This window comes from Amyelois transitella, chromosome 6, assembly GCF_032362555.1.
Source record: "Amyelois transitella isolate CPQ chromosome 6, ilAmyTran1.1, whole genome shotgun sequence".
NCBI lineage: Eukaryota > Metazoa > Arthropoda > Insecta > Lepidoptera > Pyralidae > Amyelois > Amyelois transitella.
The window spans coordinates 4,895,111-4,916,764 of record NC_083509.1 but is presented as its reverse complement, the minus strand read 5'-3'; the positions used below and the strand labels follow the sequence as shown (position 1 = coordinate 4,916,764).

The 21,654-nt window shown below is 35.8% G+C and overlaps 3 protein-coding genes across 4 annotated transcripts in view; 2 read left to right on the top strand and 1 right to left on the bottom strand.

Moving 5' to 3' along the window:
- The window catches only part of LOC106131050 (cytoplasmic dynein 2 heavy chain 1), a 55,349-nt gene extending 45,308 nt beyond the window's left edge, over positions 1–10,041 (bottom strand). Inside the window, exons 1-20 of the mRNA XM_060944628.1 lie at positions 9,842–10,041; positions 9,488–9,621; positions 7,767–7,928; positions 7,539–7,638; positions 7,284–7,413; positions 7,066–7,199; positions 6,733–6,977; positions 6,556–6,655; positions 5,904–6,043; positions 5,341–5,562; positions 4,647–4,790; positions 4,116–4,334; positions 3,636–3,821; positions 3,204–3,332; positions 2,758–2,903; positions 2,080–2,229; positions 1,526–1,738; positions 1,087–1,339; positions 557–700; positions 32–237 (exon numbers count right to left, since the gene is read on the bottom strand). Coding sequence (XP_060800611.1) covers positions 32–237; positions 557–700; positions 1,087–1,339; positions 1,526–1,738; positions 2,080–2,229; positions 2,758–2,903; positions 3,204–3,332; positions 3,636–3,821; positions 4,116–4,334; positions 4,647–4,790; positions 5,341–5,562; positions 5,904–6,043; positions 6,556–6,655; positions 6,733–6,977; positions 7,066–7,199; positions 7,284–7,413; positions 7,539–7,638; positions 7,767–7,928; positions 9,488–9,621; positions 9,842–9,887 — 3,203 coding nt within the window. The 5' untranslated portion in view covers positions 9,888–10,041. The remainder of the gene's footprint in view (positions 1–31; positions 238–556; positions 701–1,086; positions 1,340–1,525; positions 1,739–2,079; positions 2,230–2,757; positions 2,904–3,203; positions 3,333–3,635; positions 3,822–4,115; positions 4,335–4,646; positions 4,791–5,340; positions 5,563–5,903; positions 6,044–6,555; positions 6,656–6,732; positions 6,978–7,065; positions 7,200–7,283; positions 7,414–7,538; positions 7,639–7,766; positions 7,929–9,487; positions 9,622–9,841) is intronic.
- Positions 10,042–10,708: 667 nt separating this feature from the next.
- On the top strand, positions 10,709–12,461 carry LOC106131357 (succinate dehydrogenase assembly factor 2-B, mitochondrial). The gene is made up of 3 exons (XM_013330443.2): positions 10,709–10,871; positions 11,021–11,154; positions 11,963–12,461. Exons 1-3 carry the CDS (start codon positions 10,710–10,712, stop codon positions 12,231–12,233), a joined length of 567 nt encoding a protein of 188 aa, XP_013185897.2. The 5' UTR covers position 10,709; the 3' UTR covers positions 12,234–12,461.
- Positions 12,462–12,601: 140 nt separating this feature from the next.
- On the top strand, positions 12,602–20,168 carry LOC106131355 (branched-chain-amino-acid aminotransferase, cytosolic). 2 transcript variants are annotated; one of them, XM_060944716.1, is made up of 9 exons: positions 12,602–13,057; positions 13,387–13,607; positions 14,816–14,998; positions 15,831–16,040; positions 16,332–16,562; positions 16,862–17,045; positions 17,209–17,331; positions 18,243–18,397; positions 18,825–20,168. In XM_060944716.1, exons 3-9 carry the CDS (start codon positions 14,858–14,860, stop codon positions 19,011–19,013), a joined length of 1,233 nt encoding a protein of 410 aa, XP_060800699.1. In that variant the 5' UTR covers positions 12,602–13,057; positions 13,387–13,607; positions 14,816–14,857; the 3' UTR covers positions 19,014–20,168. The 2 variants fall into 2 exon arrangements, with proteins under 2 accessions (XP_060800699.1, XP_013185894.2); XM_013330440.2 differs by lacking the exon at positions 13,387–13,607.
- Positions 20,169–21,654: the final 1,486 nt, after the last annotated feature.

Genomic DNA, 21,654 nt, shown 5'->3' with positions numbered 1-21,654 from the left:
CTTTCATTAGTTCATTTAGGTCTGCACTTACGTTAACTGTTCCTTTTCTGCCAGCAATTGTTCCCAGTGGCCGCGAGCTTCGAATACGGAACGACATCGCTGCGACATCTCCTCATACTGCACGTCACGAGTGTCTGATAGCCGCGGTTTATTTTGTTCCCATCGCGACGTCCACGCTTCCACACTACTGTTCAGATTCTCCCATTCACCACTTAAACCAGTCTTCACGATTTCGGCCTGTTAATTAAATAAAGCTTTACTATATTAGGTCGGGGCAAGTCTCCCTAACGGACGAGCTTGGATGAAGAGAGATATAATCGTGGAAAATGAAAAAAATGCAATCTCTGCCTACCCTATCGAAATAAAGCGAGATTTTGTGTATGAAACTGTCAAACAATATCATTCGGAATTTTTGCTCAAAATATATAATTTTTAAAATTAGAATCCGGATTAAGATAGACTGGGACATCAATAAACGAAGCCACGGCCATCATCAATCAGTAAGATAAATTTCTTTAGATCTTAGGTCTAAGAAGAATAAAATAATTATACTGACCTGATGTTCAAACATTTGTTGCTGACTGATCATGAGCTCGCGAGTTTTATTCCACTCGTGAATGGAGCCATCAATAGACGCATCGCCACCCCAAGTTCGTAGCATGTGTGCCTTACGTTTTATACATTCTACAGTTTTCTCAATCTGTAAAAAAAAAAACTGTGATAAGAGTATATTGTGAGTAAACATAAAGAGCATTTAAATCATTTGCCTTTAGATGACAACCATCACAGTTAAAATAATATCAATATATATATATAAAACTATTCCGTTCCTGAGTGACTGACAGGCAACACACAGACATGAAATTGGGCATGTAGATTCCTTAATGGTCTAGGGGTGAAACGGGATCATTGTAATGAGGGTATGTGTTATATAGTTAAGTCATAACTTATGCAAAATAAACATGTTTCATTACCTCAATTTAATATAGTTCAAAACAAAAACACAAGGCCCGCATTAAACAAAAGCTTAACGTATAATAAAGTATTGATAATGGAATACAGTTTATTATAAAACTAGAGACTTACATCAGGAATATTCGCCTGCAACGCTTGTTGTTGGGCGCTCAACTCCGCTAATTCCTTAGCGTTCTTCGGCATCTGTTTGTCACGGAGTAGCAGCGACGCAGCCGCGACAAACTCGTCAAGTTTCAATGCGTCGCCGCGACAACTGGTTTGCAGGGACGACATCAGCGCCGCCCATAGCTCGCGAGATGACGATTCCAGCTCGCGACGTAGAGACGCCGTGCCAACGCTTATCCATTCGATTTTTTCATCTTCGCTGTAAGAAAAAGTGATCATTTGTTGTAATAGGACCGCTACTTTCAAATTAATAATGAAGTAAGAATTCCGCCAACAATTTCAACTGTCCTAAAAGTCGTGTTCCAATATTAACATTAAATATATTTTGTAATTGATTTGACAAAAAAAAAATACACAATTACTAAAATAACACCTAAAACCTTACAAATTCATCTTAGCTACAGCCTGTCCATACGCCTTGCAGGCCTTAAAGTTGAGCTCCCAATGCTGCGGCTCGGCGAGCCGCTCGGCGCACAAAGCGGACAAGTCGGGCACGCACGCGAGCGCGGCGCGGCGCGTCCACGCGTCGCACGTCTGCTGCAGCGACCGCATCGCCGCCTCTAGTTGTTGCACCGCTACGTTCGCTAGCCAGCCGTGTCTGTCGAATAAATGAATTTATTTTTATCCCCGAAAAAAGGATCTGTCTGCCTCTGTGTGTGTTTGTCTGACTATGTCATCATAGCTGCGAAAGATATACCGTATAACATTTCCGTTTTCCTTTTTTTTTTGTTAAAAAATGTTCTTGTTATGACTGTTCTTGCTATGTATGATGGAAATTAGTTCAAGATGGCGGCCGCCACATCTTTCTTTTGGTATTAATCCAGGTGGCCCCTTTCTCTTTCTAAAGAGAAACCAGTAGTACGCCTTTTATAAATAAAAAGTTTACAAAGTAAAAAACGAATGAGATCAACAAGTCTGTATAAACAAGTGGGAGCTGACTCTTGCACGATGTCCGCGAACAGCGCGCTGCCCGCGAGGCGGCGCTGCAGCGGCGCGGCGGCGGCGGGCAGCGCGGCCAGCCGCCGCAGCTGCTGGTAGTGCTGCACGCGCACCTCCTCCAGCGGCGGCTGCACGCGCACCTGCTGCCCTCTAGAACAAGAATAATACACATGTTGCTAGGAGAAATCTGTTATCATAAGGGAAAAATTACATGGAGCTAAGCTCGCACTAGAAGCGAAATGCGTGAGGGGCGGAATGTGTGATCAGTGCAAGTGGGGAAGACACAGGTTCAAATTCCATTTACCAATGATTATTTTCCGAGTTATGCCCATTAGTTTGAGTGTTAACCAACGCTCTTGCGGTGAGGGAAAACATCGTGAGGAAACCTGCATATTCAGACTACTGGATGTAACCACGATCTATTAAGGGGTAGGTTCTCCTGTAATGGTTACGGAGGTGAAATGGTAGTCGCTTTCTATAAACTCCTGACTCACCCGATCCAAGATCAGAAAGGTAAGACTTTAACCGGAATTAACGCCAGGAGGAAGAAGCTTTATTCAAAATCATCAAAAACGTGAATTTCAAATGGTCAGTGCCTACTCTGCATTTAAAAAATGATTATTATTCTTTTTTTCTACTCTCAATATAAAAGCTAACTTACCGATCCAAGAAACTTACCTAAGCACCAAGTCCACTTTAACGTGTGGAAAATGTTTGTGCAGCGAGAGTAACGTCTTAATATACTGGCATTCAAGCGCCTTATATATTTGCCCGTCCCAGTGAGTTCTCCATGCATCGGTATTGGTATAACCATTCGCCTCTACCTGTAATAAAATTATTTGAAAAAATAAAAAAACCTCTGCTCAGGAAATTCAATTGTAAATGTTTTTATTCTGTAACATCCAACTAAGTTGTTGAATAAGACTCAAGTTAGGACAAATGACCCTCCCCTCAGCCTCTTTTCAATTGGTTTAATTAGAAAGACTTAGAGCGGAATTAGAAAATCTGTCTCAATTTGGCCCAATTCGAAAGAGAAGAAAAAAGGTCACATTTTTGTTTATTTTTCATGTTGATTAAAATTTTGTAGTAGTTTTGTAATTTTCCAGGTATAAGATCGTACTTACCTTCTCAATAATGTCTCTGATATCTTTAATATGCTTCTTCCATTCAGACTGCTGAGCTAAAAGTTCGGTATCCATGAGTTCCTCCACAATTTTTCGTATAGCGAGATGTTGGCTTGTTAAATAGGAATTCTGAAAATCATAAAATAAGTAAACACAGCTAAAGCCCATTACGGTTTCATATATAGGTGCAACAAGTACAGCTTTGTGAGAATACACATCAAGAAGTGATGTGAAACGAAGCGATACTGTTAACTCTGTCCACCCTGTAAGGGATAACGACGCGATATTTTGACAGGGTAGCCTTGTAGTGAAGGAGGCGATTGTCGAATGAACCGACGATGGATGTTTCTTTTTATTATTATATTTATCCACACATTATATACCTACCTAACACTAACTTTAGCGTAAGTTTAATAATGTTCGTTAACAAACCTGTGACTCAAGTTTCAACACTTGCTCTTTCAGCTTGTTGGTGTAATTGGCTATCTGTTCTAAGTCGTCCCAGTAGACCGCTTTCTGGTCCTGCACTAAGGCGGATAAGTCCAAAGCGGCTTGAAGCATCATCGGCCGAGTCGAGGGGATCATTCGCTCGCCCAGCGTATTGTGGAACGACGCAACCTGTAAGGAAACTGAATAACTTTAGTCTTCACATTTTATTGGGCATTATGGCAGTGTGTCGATTAAACCATAACTTTGTAACCATGTTTCATTTGTGAGTCATTTGATGGTACAAAATAAAAATATTCATAAACCCTAGCTTAATTGAGTGAGTCTACCGCGAATAAAGTACGCGCCCGCAACAAAATAAATGAGTTCATTAATATTGGCAACTACAGAGATGAGTACGGACTTCTAGCGTAAACACTAGGTATTGAAATTGATGAGAGTGGGTTGATAGTGAGGGCAGTTTACCTGCAGCAGAGCCCTCGCATGAACCCTAGCTTCATTGAGTGTATCTAACGCTGCGGCGGCAGGCGGCGGCGGCAGTCCCAAAGCGGCCAAAGTACGGGCCTCTAACGCCCACCACGACAGTCGTGGGTTAAAGTTCACCACCATTAGACGGCTCTCTGGGGAGAATTCCACCACCGGCTTGTCCATCGACAGTTGAAGGGAGCCGCTCTTGGCTTGAGCCTGCAGGAATATGCAACCGAATTTGAAAAGAGAAAAATGCGTCATATATATTTGGTTTAAAAACGCTGATTAGCCTTAACAATTTAAAGTATCTGTCGTCGTAGGTGTCCCAAGCAAGCAAGTCGTATCAAGTGTGGCAACATATAAATTTAAAAGCGTTATTAGAAACAGTGCAGTATTTTCCGAGTTCTTACAGCCTAAGAGACAGACTACACAAGTGATTCTATGTGTTTTATATTTTTATCATAATGATTATAAAAAATCGACACTGACTGAAAGAACAATAATTAAACGATTTCTGTTTGTAAAAACCTGTATTTCCCTGGACCATTCCTCATGCAGCTGAATATACATCGCTTTCAAGTCTTTCAAAAGCCGCGCCGACAACTTAGAGAGTTCAACGCTGCTTTCGTACTCTTTCAGATGTTGTTCAGCGCAAGTTTGAATGTCTTTAACCTGCAATATTTATCACAATAGCACATTTTTCAATATACACCATAAACTGAATGACTAAATGATGGAATGAGATTCAGAAATAGCGACAGGGTATAAATCTTTAAGCCTCCTAGATTGACTAATAGCTTCATCGAATTGTAGCTTAATTTCCATTTGCTATCATATAGATATGTATTGAAACAATTCAAATAATATAGAAAGGGCTCTTGAGAAAAACGAATGACGAAACCAGGTAAACTTTTTTTAATTCTCTTTTTACATTAACTCGTCTTAATGCTTGAAGTTTCTTGTGTAGGGTTCCCTACCTAAAAGGTAAAAATGGGACCCAATTACTAAGACTTCGATATCACCAGGCTGTATCTATGAGATATGAACCGTGATAGCTAAAATGGTGTATTTTTCAGAAATTATGTATTTCCATTGCCGATTAACAACAAATACTAAAAATATCAAGGATTATACAATACAATAAATAATAATATTATTAACGGTAAGAACCTTTTGAAATCATTACCTACCATAATGATGGTCACAATATTTTTGTAAATACCTTGGCTTCCATCTGCTTGGCCCACTGCACTTGTTGCACGAGAGGCGACATCTCCGGCGGCTGGTACATGCGTACATCCATCTCATCACATTCTAATTGGCTTTGGATGCTCTTCACTAGCGATATTAAGGATGACACGAAAATATCTAATTCAGTGTTGAGCGCTTGCTTCACAAGAGGTCTTTCTATGAGCGATTTGTAGCGTATGAACTCGTACAGCATCTACGAGAAATAACAACAAAATGAAAATAAAATAACTACTTTATTAAGTGAAGCATGAATAACTTCATCTCAATGTAATGCACAATAAATATAAGTACTTATATACAACCCTACTTGTAAGATTTTTTTTCTATACAATAGATATAATTGTCTCGCCGTCGCAGTCGCCAGTTGCCTGAGTAACAAATGTGGCTTAACGCAGGCCAGCAGACCATAAAAACTGCCAAATTCTTTCGTAGCATCAAAATCTATAATATGGGTGAACTTTAAAACCAAGAGATGATAAATATCATCAGGACTATCTGTAATAAAATAAAATAGTGGAAAATTCTGGTTATTACCTGTTTTGTTGAAGTATTATGTAATCTAGGCCTGAGTTTCTCCGCAATTTTCGTTTCAGCAGGGCGCAGCGCTATCGAGAATCGTGATACTGCAGTCTCCCACACGTTATTAGGCCCGTTGTAAGCCCAAACATTGATATCTGCCATTGAAAATATTTAACAGTAAATCTTATACATAAAATTCTCATGTCACAATGTTTATTCCCATACTCCTCCGAAACGGATTGACTGATTCTCATGAAATTTTGTGAGCATAGTAGGTCTGCCAACATCTATTTTTCATACCCCTTAGTGATAAGGGTTGTCCGCCCTTAATATTTTATTTAACTAGAAATTACTTAAAAATTATTTATATGACAAAACAACGTTTGCCGAGACAGCCAGTATAATCATAAAAATAAGAAAATGATATGTCATCAAGTTATTTTTTCGAATGGACGAAACATTCTCTCTTAGTGCTCTATTACACTCTTTAAGCAACAATATTCAGAATTTCAGCTGTGTATTCACCACACATTCTACTATGACTGAATTTCCCAAAAGATAACGAGAGCAATATTGGTATGATACACTATTATATTGTCAGCTAAAGAATTCTATCCTATAAGTAGTTTTTCGAGAACAATATAGGCTAGAATACACAAACACTTACTTTCAAAAGGAACAAATAACTGATGCGTCTTTAGGTCTGTTTTTTCTGCATTTGTCAACAACTTATTGAGTTGACAATAAGTAGATCTTATTTCAAAAATCTGTAAGACAAAAATCACATTACTTTTCGTTGCTGTATTAATAATAAGGACATTATATATTTTCTTTAGTAAATTACCTCTTTTAATCGCGTTTGAAATGTAATAGAAAAGGATGGGACATAAGGTTTTCCATTCCATGCATGCAGTGCATAATTAGGCCAGTATGTTCCAGTGAGAGATTCACAGGCACTAATCCAGGTTTGAATGGCAGCTAAACTTTCAGATAGTAATTGCAAAACACTGTTTTCTATATTCACATTATTTACTTCCCAAAGTTTTAAATTCAAGCAAGCTTTCTGTATATTAGTGTTTATGACATGACCTAGAAAATACATTTAATGATTATCTTTAATTTGATCAATGGAAATCATTGTATATCAACTATATTGACAAATCAATTTTTTGCATACCAATAGCATCGAAAATATGTATCATTCTTTCATGAGAGTATGGAATTATGGTGAACCGCCAAACATCGTCTAAAAGTCCACCAATGTTTTCAACTATCTCCCTTATTTCAGACATACTGTTGGATTGCAATGACCTGAAATAAACAAGACAGTTAAATAACACCAAAATGACATGTTTGCCAGAAAACTTTTAAAGCTTTTAAGGTACTTTTAGGTACCTTATCTCATCACATATGTCTTCAAATATTTCACACATTGTAGCTGCTGCCTCCTTTTCTTTACTATTGCTGTCTTGTTTCTGCTTTAATGTTTTCCAATATTCCACTTCATCTTCAATAGTCAAAATCACTGAAAATTTTGTAGACTTATTAATAAAAACAATTCATATTCAACAGATAAAGCAGTTATCTAAGAAATTTAACACTTATTTCTTTTAAATTGCTACCAAGTGGTGCTTATTACTATCAATATACCATTCATATTTCCTTCTCCCTTCCCATGTAACAGAACTCTCAGATGAGACTCCAGTTCATGAAGATTCTTCTGAAGTTTATTAGAGTAGAGGTCATCATGCTGCAATAAATTCTATAGTAAGAATATATATATATAAAAGATAAATAGACAACATGGATAGCAAAACTTTACAATTATCAGAAAAAATGAAATAAGCTTTAATGATCTCAAGATAATTTTTTGCTTACAGCAAATAATGGGGTGTATACATGTTTCAATGATTGATACAATGACTCTGCAACATTTGTTGATATTGTTGCTATGTTCAATATCTTTGCACCATCATCTCCATTCAAATCTTGAGCAGAGGTTTTGTAGAATATTATAGATTGGTTGTTATCATTGCAAATCTGAAACCAGTCAGAAAATGGAAGGAATATTTATAAAATTAAAATTTATTATAAACAGAAATATATTTTAAATTATTATATTAACACAAGCATGCAGATGAAATATGTCTCCCTCAAGATTCACAATAGGCTATTTGACAAAGTTCTAAAAATTATCTTAGGGTATTTATTTGTTTATAAGGAGCCGTAAAAAAACACTTTTGTCTTTATTTTAAAAAAATATCGAAAAAGTAAATGCAATATTCAAATATGCCGCCAAAACGCGACTTTTAGCAATATAGCGGCCATGGCATGCAGTGACGTAAATTTCGCATAAATATCATACACAGCTTATTGGTGCTTAGAATAGATTTGATTTTCTCTTGTTTTATTTAACTTTTGCCACGTCATATGTGTGAACATTATTAAAATGAGTTTCTATAAATGTTGTGCAGTACCTCAATGCACTTATACAACAATAAAAACAGTTTTTTTCTGTGCTGATGGATTTGAATATTCGCAAGAAGTGTTTTCAGCTTGCTAGGCGAAATGCTGATGATATATCACCAAAACACGTCCTCATTTTTGTGAAGACCACTTTGATGTGAGTATTTACGATGATAAGTTCTTATTATTCGGCAGTGAAATATGTCTCCCTCAAGATTCACAATAGGCTATTTGACAAAGTTCTAAAAACTATCTTTGGGTATTTATTTGTTTATAAGGAGCCGTAAAAAACACTTTTGTCTTTATTTTAAAAAAATATCGAAAAAGTAAATGCAATATTCAAATATGCCGCCAAAACGCGACTTTTAGCAATATGGCGGCCATGACATGCAGTGACGTAAATTTCGCATAAATATCATACACAGCTTATTGGTGCTTAGAATAGATTTGATTTTCTCTTGTTTTATTTAACTTTTGCCACGTCATATGTGTGAACATTATTAAAATGAGTTTCTATAAATGTTGTGCAGTACCTCAATGCACTTATACAACAATAAAAACAGTTTTTTTCTGTGCTGATGGATTTGAATATTCGCAAGAAGTGTTTTCAGCTTGCTAGGCGAAATGCTGATGATATATCACCAAAACACGTCCTCATTTTTGTGAAGACCACTTTGATGTGAGTATTTACGATGATAAGTTCTTATTATTCGGCAGCATAAAAATCTGGATTGTCTTTGAAGACACCAACCATTATTGTGTCCACATTTGGTAGCTTTCAACTGTCAGCTATCTCGAAATTGGTTTCCATTATTAAATACCTATGTTATCTGAGCAATCTTGAGCGATAAAACACTTATAAAAGCTTCAAAAATAATAGCGAACACCAAGGAATGGTGCGATCCCCAGTCTGTTTATGGGTCATATAAGTCATAATAGAAATAGCCAATCACAGTCGTTTTTAGTCGCATGACAGCTACATAAAAAACCCCTCATTTTCGGAGACAGATTTTGTTGAAATAATGCAATATTTTTATCATGCGTTATTACAAATCGCTCCAAAAAAAATATATTAAGACTGATGACTTAAAAGAAATGTATATTATTATTACAGTCAAATAGCCTATACTGACCTTATTATTGAAAATAACAGAGTTTCCATTTATACGCCCTTGAAGTAGCAATGTCTGTGAGTTGTGAATAAAGTCAGAGAGGGCTTGTTCAGAATTTTCATCAACTGTAACGTTTGATAAACTGAAATAGTTTTCTGAAAAAAGAATGAGCAATGTTTATTAATGAACCAATTTATAAATAAAACCTGAGCAAGAAGATGGATGAACATACATAAGTACATTCACGTCTTTATCACTTACTGAACCAGTGAATACTGTAGCTACTTTATTTTAAATGTTCGCATTTATATTAGTAATATGAAAGTATGAGTAAAAAAAATTCTTTTTGTACGAACGAAATAGATTAAGACTTACCCGAGGTAAATAATATAAAATTCTTCAAAGGGGACATCTTGATCATCAAAACTGGGCACGAAATATTTATTTCTTTACGTAATTCCTTGATTGGAAAGTACCCATATATTGAATTTTGTAGTACGAATGTTTGAAGCTTGGAGATACATAACAACGGTTGTTGCTTAGAAACAACTATTGAAAACACCAAAACAAAACTTTCGTTCGTTCAAGTTTTGAAATCCAATCAAAATTTCTAGACTCGAAGTGTCATCAAACTAACTTTTTCAATTGACAGTTACAGCTATTGTTTTTTTTTTACCCAGATGTATTGCCAAATAGTGTTACCAAGAAATATAAATAGATAGAAATGTTACGGGGATGCGTCCAGTGTGCCAAAGTTATGACTCTCGCATAATTATTGACGGAACCGACAGTATCAATGAACAATGCATCACTTTCACTGAAAAGATCGTTATGACCTTGTCTACTGTCAAAACCTATTGGAAGTGAAAGAAATGGAATTTTAAGTGGGTGAGGACTAGTTTTTCCAAGGGAGGATCATTGACACTTTAAAAACAGAACTTTGTTTGTTTTATAAGACTTACTTTTGACGGAAAGCTCACTTTTACTGTACTTTTATGTAGGCTTGGATTTGGTCATTGTCGTCTTACTTTTCGTTTTAAAAGAATAGGTATCCTTAGTGAATATGTATGTAACTATTATTTAGTTAAAAAGTCATATTGATCATCTTTGGTTGAGATCTCAGACAAATAAATATTTACTGAATACATATCCTTCGCATAATATAATAATATCATTCTGACACTTTAAGCTTTAAGAAGAAGTTTGATTGTCACAACGAAGAAAAAAAAAGATAGATTGCCAGATGTCACTTAAAATATTTTTTTGTGTTTATGATTTGAAAATTGAAAACAATAAAAATCTTTGGACTCGAATAACGCCATTACGCAACACTCAAAACAAAACAGAAAGCTTATTAAAAAGATTAAATTATCATCTCGAAGAAATGTTGCAAAGACTTCGTGCTGTGAGTTAAAAATGAATACTGTGGTCGTGGTCCTCCCAGGAAAAATAATTTTATCAGTTGGATCACGGCCGACGAGTAGAATTGCTATTTCTTAAAATATTTTAATCGTAACCTGTAATGCAAGTTAATTGAATCATTTTTAATTACAGAATTACTCTATCGCCCAAAAAATACGTAGCATAACCTACTATAGCGATGGCCCCAAACAGGTTGATACAACATACATGGAAATACCTGTTTATAACGTCGATAAGCCTCAGACCCTGAGTGTTCGTAAAGCCAGGTTAGTTATTCTATGTTTTGATGAAGTTACTTTAGACTAAACATGCATAAAGGGTGTTTACGGACATATTTCAATACTTACTTTTAGCCTCAACCCTGTTAAGTCAGTACAATACAAATGTGAAATTATTTATTTATTAACACTAATAATACAATGGTTGTAGTACACCTTTTAAATATAATCTTGACAGTCTTGATTTCAAATACAAAGTAAAAACAAAATGTATATATATTATTATAAATAAATATATATATATATATTACTAAGTTATAAATCATTCTAATCCAAATCTAAGTGTGAATAGATTTCACTTAGAAAAAATATGTTGGTTTTAAACAACTTCCCAGGTAGGTGTTATTGTACTGGATATAAAGCCCTATCATAAGTTGCACTGTTTTTAAATATAAAGTTATTTATATGAGCAAAAAAACACAAAAAATTACAATTTCTTGTTATTCAACAGAAATGTATAATTTGTGTAAATGTCAGTATTCTAGCTGTCATGGTTTATGAAATACAGCCTGGTGACAGACAAGGCTTAGTAATGGGGTCCCATTTTTACCTTTTAGGTATGGAACCCTAAAAATCTGAGTTTTGGGTTATTTATACTAATATTATAAAGGTGTAAAGTTTGTAGCTTTGATTGTTTGTCCTTACAAACCAAAGCCAACCTTCAGAAATTATTGATCAATTGAAGTAGCTTTGCCCTTATTAAATCGGCTGTAAGAAAAACAATTTTGTTTATTTCTAAATAAATATATTATGCAATTTTAAGAAAAATACTAAGGACTTTTGTTCTGGTTTACAGGCTTCACTACCAATCCAGGAAACGGGGTATGTTAGAGAATGACCTCTTGCTGAGTACCTTTGCTAAAAAGTATTTGGATACCTTCAGTGAGGAACAGACAATGATGTATGACCGTCTCATCAATTCTCCAAGCAATGACTGGGATATCTTTCACTGGATTGTTCAGAAACAACCTACTCCAAAAGAGTTTGATAATGAAGTTATGGATCTTTTAAAGAAACATGCTAAAAATGAAGAGAGAATACTGTTAAAACAACCAAACCTGTATTAGCATAGTACATAATAGTTTAATATTTTGAATTACTGAGCAAATTTTTAGATATTTTAAAATTTTAGTTTAATTTCTGTAGTTACCATTACAAAATAGTTACAAAAAATATGTTGATTAACATTTCTTTGTTTCTATTTAGTATCTTGACATTTGCATTGCATTACATTTAATATTTGTTGAAATCAAGAGATATCTTGTTATTGTTATATGAATAAAAATTAAATCATTGTTGTTTTATGATATGCCACTCACATGATAGATAAGATTAACTCTTTATTCCACCAAGAGAAAAAGAATATAAGAAAAAAAATAAGTTATCAGGTACAAAGGCATATGCTTCTCCGTTTTTGGTTGATATAACATTCTTTACAGTTAGTCATTATTCATAATAATTTATAATGTAAATTGGTGTCGTTGTGCGTAAATGAGCATTGATTCGCTAGGTATATTACCATATTCATTAAATTGTGTATGGACATGGCGCTGAGTGACCTAAAACAGACATTTTACAACTTTGCGGCAATGTGTTCAAGCAGTTTATAACAGCCAAAATACAGATGGTATTTTTCATGTGAAAATTTGTTTCTTTTCAAGTTATTTATATTCACACATACCAACACATTTTTATATGGTTGGTCATGAAATCAGTTAAGTTTTAAAAGCAAGTGAATAAACTATTTTAATCTAAAATTGTGTATTTTTAAAATTGATGGCTTTTAAAAGAGTAGTCTAGCAAAATAAAATTAAAGACAGTGTATTTTGTGCTTTAAAGTGGATTGTACAATACGTTGGCAATTGTAAAAATGCATCTACATCAAAATCAGGTAATTATTTTATACCTCTTAATTTTTTTATTTATAGTTTTTCTGTAATGTAAAAGCTTGGGAACTACAAAACGAACCAAAAAAATATCTTACTAGCATAATACTGATATTAGTATCAATTTTTGAATACGTCATCTATAGGAATCTTTCTGTTTTATAAGGTCTTTGTTTTTTCAATTTCTTTGCTACATAGGTAGTGATTAGATCGATCTTATTATTACTGCAAATGCTTGAAATCACCTTGCATAACATGCATTCTCTTTTTACACCGTGTTGCTTTTTTTTTAGATTATGAATTTATAATTTATTATACCTACTGTTTCTTTCAGGCTTAGGTACTCAATAAGTGTGTTCCTAAATAAGAGTGTAGTTAATCTTTTTAATATAAAATAAAACCAAATTATTTATTTGTACATAATATGGAGAGACTTAAACTCGACTACACTACAGTAGATATTAAAAATCTTACGTCATATTACTCAGATATTAGGTAATATTAAATCAGATACCTTACCACTATGTCTTATAAAATGTTTCTCTTACACTCAAGGTGAGACAATTATATTTATAATAACAGCTTTTAATTTAATAAAGTCTCCGGTATTTAATTCCACCATTTATCTAAATTTCACCATACTGATATTTATAAAAGGAAATATTTGTTTATAGATACTTATATAAAATCAAGAATCGGTCTAGTAGAGCGGTTTGATTATCCGAAATGGTTCAGGAACTACATCACTTCATACTAAGTACCTACTTTTATATCTGAAAAAGTCCTTGCCCCAGGAATAGTTACTTAATAAAGTAAAAAGGCCGGAAGCCAGCACAGCTTTTTCGCCGTTGCCTCAAACATGCAAATGGCTTATTTATGTTTCTATTTTAGATGGAAGATCTCACATGTCTTCTTATCAATCAAATAATTATTACTGTGTGACTGTACCTGAAGCAAGTAAGGGGTAGTAGATATGTCCGTGTACCTACTCAGTTTCAATTAACTATCGTAAAGATAATTTCGTAACCAAGTAATTTCGTAAGCAAGAGTAATGTACCTACTGTGTTTCGTAAGCCAAAACTTCAACAAAAGACCTCTCTTTTGTCGTGCACGCGCATGTAAATAAATAAATATATACGGGACAAATTACACTGATTGAGTTAGCCTCGAAGTAAGTTCGAGACTTGTGTTACGAGATACTAACTCAACGATACTATATTTTAAAATTAATACTTATATTGATAAACATCCAAGACCCAGGCCAATCAGAAAAAGTTCTTTTCTCATCATGCCCTGGCCGGGATTCGAACCCGGGACCTCCGGTGTTACAGACAAGCGTACTACCGCTGCGCCACAGAGGCCATGTCTGTTGAAGTAGAATGAAAGACAAGATTATTTTAACTATTTCTATTGTGCTTCTAAGAAGGGTAGTAGGTATACAGGCTGAGCTAGGTTGTTAAACTAGAGCAAATAAATGAAATCGTTTTATGTTAAATGTCAAAGTCAAATGCATGCAGGGCACAAATTAAACATCTACCTACTTTTAGGTATGTAAAGTACATAAAATCGATCAGGTACATACCTACTATGGCCAACTTGTAAGTACATAAAAGATACAAAAACAAGAAAGGAGATGAATGTATTTCTTGAAACTAAAGAATGAAAAAGAACGTGGGAAAAACCCATTATATTCTACGACCTCTGACCAAAATTTATGGTAATTAAGTACGTGATATCCGTATATCATACAACAATATTTTTAGGTACAGATTCTGGTAAAATGGATCTTCGAAACCCCGCACAAAATGCAGACTATTCGGAGGTGCAGTTCGTCGCTTCAGTACAAGGAACTGGAGGATGCGCAGGCGCAGAACGAGCACGTGGTGACCAGGGCAACGTCGGACCCGCAGCCACGCCCAGACAACACACCTGAAAATTCTTTTAAGGTATCATAATGTAAAGTTTAATATTTGTGTGATCTTTGATACACAGATGCAACTTCAATTGCTGTCCAGAGAATCAATTTAGATGTGTACATAATTACTACTTTTAGTTAAGCTTCCTTTTACCATAAGAAAAATATCAAATAAACCTAAGAATTTATTGACAAAAAGGGCATCATTACCTATGACATGTTTGGTTTGCATGTGCATAGACTAGCTAATTATTGAGTTATGAAAATTTATCTAAAACAATACCGTGACAATCTATTCGTCATTCTGTACTGATAACTAATTACTTATCCTCGGTAGCTTACTTTTTAATAAAAGATTCAAGGTCATTAATTTAATCTGTCACCCTGAATCAAGTTAAAGTACCTAATATCTAGGTACATACTAGTTGATCCGTACGGTTTTCAACATAGTCAAATTGGTATCTTACTATAAACGTAGGAGGCGACTAAAGCTTTAACAAAATAGTGCAGCATATAATATTAAGGCAGGACGCAGTCGACATACAGCCTTTCCAAATCATTTCTCTTCTATCCCCGAAAAGTCGTATGCAACATGCGACTAGGAGGAAGATTTTGCATTTGAGTAATTAAACTTAAATATTCATGTCCATGTCATGTCATGCCCTACTAAAAGTAAGTAATTATTCGATGTCAAAGGTCAAAAAAATGTTTCTTTTTATTTTTGTTTGTGTAGGTAGTTTATTAGATATAGTCCATGGTTTCGCAGACGATTGTCTCATAGTCGCTTCGACAAGTCAGCGACGGTCTACAAAAGTAAAACTTTATCATCAAATTGTCATGCCACATAATAATATCTGTTACAGTATGATGACCTACAAGTAAGACTGGCGGCGCCTTTCCAACTGCAGCCCAAACCAGAAGCGAATGCCCTCGGCTTCGGGAAGTACTTCACCGACCACATGCTCACGATCCAGTACCACAAAGAGCTCGGAGGCTGGCAGAAACCTGAAATAACGCCTTTCGAGAATCTGTCATTGCATCCTGCAGCGAAAGCATTACACTACGCGGTACAGGTATATACTTACCTGCTAATATTAACCTCTTAGAAATTTGCATTCCATTTTGTTTTCAAGTAGGTACCCAGACATTTATGGTTAGGAAGGGTACATAAAGTTACGTGAAAAACGCGGAACCCTGGGCTCCTCTCCAGACAGGTGAAAATATTACCCTGATATAAACACAGAGGGAAGAAGAAAAGTAACGTAACGAAACATCTTTTCTTCTGTAGTATATTTTGTATTTCTAACAAATAGAGCAAGCAAATACTGCATGATTAGGTATATAAATGTTGCTTGTGATTACAGCTATTTGAAGGTTTTAAAGCATACAGAGGAGTGGATGACAAAATAAGATTGTTTCGTCCAGACTGTAACATGGAAAGAATGAACTTGACAGCCCAAAGGTCTGGTCTGCCCACGTTCGACGGAGACGAACTAGTCAAGTGTATATCCAGGCTCATACAGATCGACCAAGAGTGGGTTCCGCATTCCGAAAATTCCACGCTGTACATACGACCTGCATTAATAGGAACTGAGGTGAGAAAGCTTTTTAACACCGCTTCTTGTATTGTAAGCAGTGTCTATACAGTAATTAATTTTGTAACATAAAAGTTTACGTCGAATTAAAGATAAAATCGTATGGAAGAACGAGTTTGTGTTTTGATTTTAGCTTGGTAAATTTTCGTGTATTTTCTTCGATACCAATTTTAGGCTTCAAAATTAAAGTATGTATTAACTTATTCAGTAGTAAATGCTGCATGTACCATATATTTAACATGCTGTTAAACATTTTACCTTTTGGGTCTTCAAAGTTAAATTTGCTTCATTTATCACAGGCCACTTTCGGGATAATGGAGCCGGAAAGCGCTTTACTATTCGTTATTTTGAGTCCTGTGAGCGCGTATTACAAGGCCAGCGAAGATGGCGCCGTCTCCATCTACGCTGACCCGAATTTAGTGCGGGCTTTTCCAGGAGGAGTGGGACATAGGAAGGTCGGCTCTAACTACGGACCAACTATCGGTCAGTATTTAGTATAGCTGCTTTTGTAATGAATAATGGAAATAAAGAACAAGTAGAAAAAGTATTTATGAAGTTATGAAAGTTTTACATAGATAACAAATGTAAGTAGGTAAATAAGATTGATTGTTTTTTGTTAATTTCCATAAAATTGATTTGTTTTTAGAGCCCACGGCGAGAGCGGTGAAAATGGGCCACCACCAGGTATTGTGGTTGTTTGGACCCAACCATGAAGTGACTGAAGTGGGAACTATGAATATTTTCGCATTGTACATCAACGAACTAGGACGTAAGTTCAATTGTAAATACTTTTGATATATTCAAGATGAAAAGCGAAAGTAGTCCCGTGGATCACGCAAATCCGGGATGCCGCATGTCGTCTATGCTGAAACGGTCAACGGTGTCCACAGTGCCGCCACCGCCACATTGTCTTATTGCGAGCTTATAAAGCCACATTTATATGCCTTATTATTGCATCATGTTATATGCTAGATTTGTTGCATACCTACCATAATGCCTGTGTATGTACTTACGGGAATCCCCGAAATATCTGTCACACGGTTAATTATATATTTTTTTTCATTTTCTGATCAAAGTTTACCTAATTATTATAATATTTGTTTGACCCTGGGTTAAACATACGGCACGGTCTCACGATGTGGTAAATCCCAAGATTTCTTTGAATGTTATCAATATTGGGGACATTTTACCTAAAGCCACGTAGGTATTTTATGTAAAACGTCCCCAGGCACCTTTCGTACAAACAACACTTTGCTGCCAACCACCCAACTACAAGCCGTTTACGAAGCAAACAACTGTTGAAGTGACAAATGCAACTTGCATTTGTTACTAATAACGCCGACATAGTAAACTACGGCTGTTGACTGCTGTAGTCCACCAATAAGTATATTGACTTTGTATAGCAAAAGAGGAAAAATTGCACGCCGCAGCGTGCCGCCGCTAGCTTTCACCATTGATTGTCGCACGTATCGACGCGAAATTGAAGCTGCTGCTGCAATGCAAAAGCTTTGCGGGTAGTTGCAATTAGGTGGTCGGCAACAAAAACTGTTCGTGTGAATGGTGTTATGTGCTTCTCCTGCAACCGCTTCCTCGCAGCTAATACGCTACGGGGTTAGATGTGGCGTGGTCCAGTAAAGTTTCTGGTTTTTGTTTCTGACAAAATTTAATATAATTTGTCAGAGAAGCAGTTGTGCACGCCGCCACTGAACGGTCTGATTCTGCCGGGCGTGACGCGGCGCTCCATCCTGGAGCTGGCCAGCCAGTGGGAGGATCTTACCGTCAAAGAAGAGGTGCTCACTATGGAAAGGATCATACAACTCAATAAACGGGGACGGGTAATTATAATGTCCTCTCTCTCACTCATTTTTGCGTATTCCACGTTAAATTCTATATCCATATAACTGATAGCAAGTACACCTATATATCACTCTGGGGGCTGCAGTTTTACCCACGTAAATAAACCTTCGACAAGAGAGTTCAATTAGTCTCGAGATCCGAAAGAATATTTTATATTCCCCTACAGACAGATTTAAGCCGCAGTGGTCGAATTGTCAAAGTGTCCGAATAAAAAACGTGCGTAGAGAGGCAGATATATAAAGAACTATAGGTTTTTTGTTGACTACCTACCCCTCGCGTCGTGTCGTGATCTTAATTTTTCACATCACTGAAGTTACTTATTTGATTCAATTTTATATACCACGACTGCTACGGCCACGGCGGTGCTGGATTACGAAACTGTATTTAAAAGTAGGTTTGTTACAGTTACTAGAAATGTTCGGTGCCGGCACAGCAGCGGTGATAAGTCCAATCAGTAGAATTGGTTTCCTCGGCGATCTCATACACATCCCCACCATGAAGCAGCCGCAGCCTGTGTTCCAGCGGATCAAAGACACGTTGCTCGCCATACAATACGGCCATATAGAGCACCCCTACGCTCGTGTCATACTGTGAGTGAACTCCCTGGAATCTTATCTGGTTTATGTACCTACTTCACGTTATAGGTATACACAAAAGTTTTGAGTATGTTTTTGCGTAAAAAGGAATAAATTGATTCGAACGAAACACATGGTGGTGGAGTTAATACTTCCCACGCATTGTGTAGGTACCTAATGTTTCTTTCACTATTATCATGCTAATTGTGCCGTGTGGTTCCGGGCTGTTTTGTATTGGACCACTCCATATCTATTCCATGGATGTCGTAGAAGGCGACTAAAAAAAAGTCAAATAGACTTGGGATTTTTCTTGTAGGCGATGGGCTAGCTTGTACTATTCCCTACTTGAACTTGTCACTATTTGAATTTTAATCCCATCATTAGCCCTACAGCTGAAGTTAGCCTTTCAGGCTTTTTAAGACTGGTGGCTTTGTCTTTTTATATGCGTACCTACACGTGATTATTTGTATGTTGTATTGTGGTGGTATTACCGCTATTACGATGTCAGTGTGCATTTATTTTTATAATATTTAAACATATTACCATAAGTTTTGTCATTATTGAGTATTTATTTTAGTCACTATCAATCTGTTTGAAAAGTTTGTGATCATATAGGTATTTGATATTTTTAGAAGTCATTGACCAATGGTGCTATTCGGTGTAAATGAAAATATATGTAGGTACTATGCACCTATTTTTAAATTAGTTTTCGTATTTTATACCGAGCTCAAGGGGAAATATTATTATCTTATAATTTATCTAATACCTTAGAAAACTTATTTCAATGTAGAATACTATGACTTTAATTGTTGTAATAACTCTAGTAGTAACGGTGCTTTATGTTGTATTTAAAAATGCGATAAAACTAGTATTTTTTGTATATTTATAATAATCTCTTTTCACTTTTACAAAAACATAACAAAGATTAATTATTTATTATTAACGGATAAATAAGCAAAGTTTTTGATAAAAATTAGATAGGTATAATGATTCCTTACATATCGACGGTTGAAAGGCTAATTGTGGTAAGCGCCATTTTGTGAAAGCTGAGAAAAAGCGGTTTAAAGTTTTAATTTTTGGAAAAAAATTCGCTGTTAAAAAATGGCTTGACCGATTTTGATAAAATTAATACAGTATATTTATAAGGTTAAAAAGTACGTAAAACCATTATTTCTGTTACTATTTAGCAATATTTCAGAAATTTTATGGCGCTTACATCAAAATGACAGTTTTCCAGGGAAAGGCAAAATGAGTTAAATGCTTGAAATGAACAAATAACTTGACAGCAAAATGAGTCAAATGCTTGAAGTGAACAAATAACTGGACAGCAAAATAGTTCAAGCGCCCATCCCATGTAATACAAAATACTTGAAAATGATTTAAATGCCATGTAATTTTCAACACTAAATTGATATTTCAGTTTAAAAGACAAAATAATACAAAAAGAAAATTGAGCAATTGAAACAAACGGCATGCCAATAGAAAGGTGAACATGACTTTAGGTTCTTGTCATCAATACAATAATTTTTTAGGAATTAAATAACGGTTATTTTTAAATAAAACAAAAAAGAAATCCTTATATGAGGATTCGAGTGCTTGTGTCAGGATAAACGGAGCGCACACTGAGTGGTTTAAGATTGAGAAAGGCGTTACGCAAGGATGTGTTGCGTCACCGGAACTGTTCAACCAAAGAGTCTGAAAGTGGATTAAGGATGAATGAGTTACTCGTCAAATGTCTGCTCTATGCCGACGATCAGGTTATACTGGCGTCATCAGCGGAGGAGTTACAGCAGATGGTAAACTGTATGCATGAAGCTTTAAAAGAGAACGGAATGAGAGGGAACGTAAATAAAACTAAAACACTGGTTTTTGAAATGGAAAAAGAAATGACAGCATGTAATATTTTGATTGGAGGAGAAAAAGTGGAGCAAGTGAAAGAGTTTGTATATCTAGGATTAAAGTTTACATCAGATGGCAAGTGTAATAGTGATATTGAAAGGAGAGTGAACGCGGGGAACATGGTGAATGGAGCTTTGCATGCCTTTATGAGCAGTCAGAAACTATCCAAAAAGGCTCGGCTGGCTGTGCATAGGGGCGTGTTGGTCTCGACATTAATGTTTGGAAGTGAAAGTTGGGTATGGCAAAAGAAGCACGAAAGCAGAATAAATGCAGTGGAAATGAGAGCGTTAAGGAGTATGATGGGTGTGAAATTGAGTGACTGGATAAGGAACAGCGTGATAACGGAATGTTGTGATGTGAAAGAAGAAGTATTGACAGGAATAGAAAAGGGTATGTTGAGATGGTTCGGTCATGTGGAGAGGATGAATGAAAACAGGTTGACTAAGCAGATATACAAGGAGAGTGTAGAGGGAAAGGTCGGAGGGGGAAGACCTAGACGAACGTATCTTGATCAAATTAAGGACGTCCTGGTAAAGGGTCAGGTCAAAAGTACCCGAAACCCCCGAGCATGCATGAAGAGAGTTATGAATGTGGATGAAGCGAAGGAAGTATGCAGAGATCGTGGCAAGTGGAAACAGGTAGTCTCTGCTTACCCCTCCGGGAAAGAGGCGTGATTTAATGTATGTATGTAGAAAGAAATGACAGCATGTAATATTTTGATTGGAGGAGAAAAAGTTGAGCAAGTGAAAGAGTTTGTATAT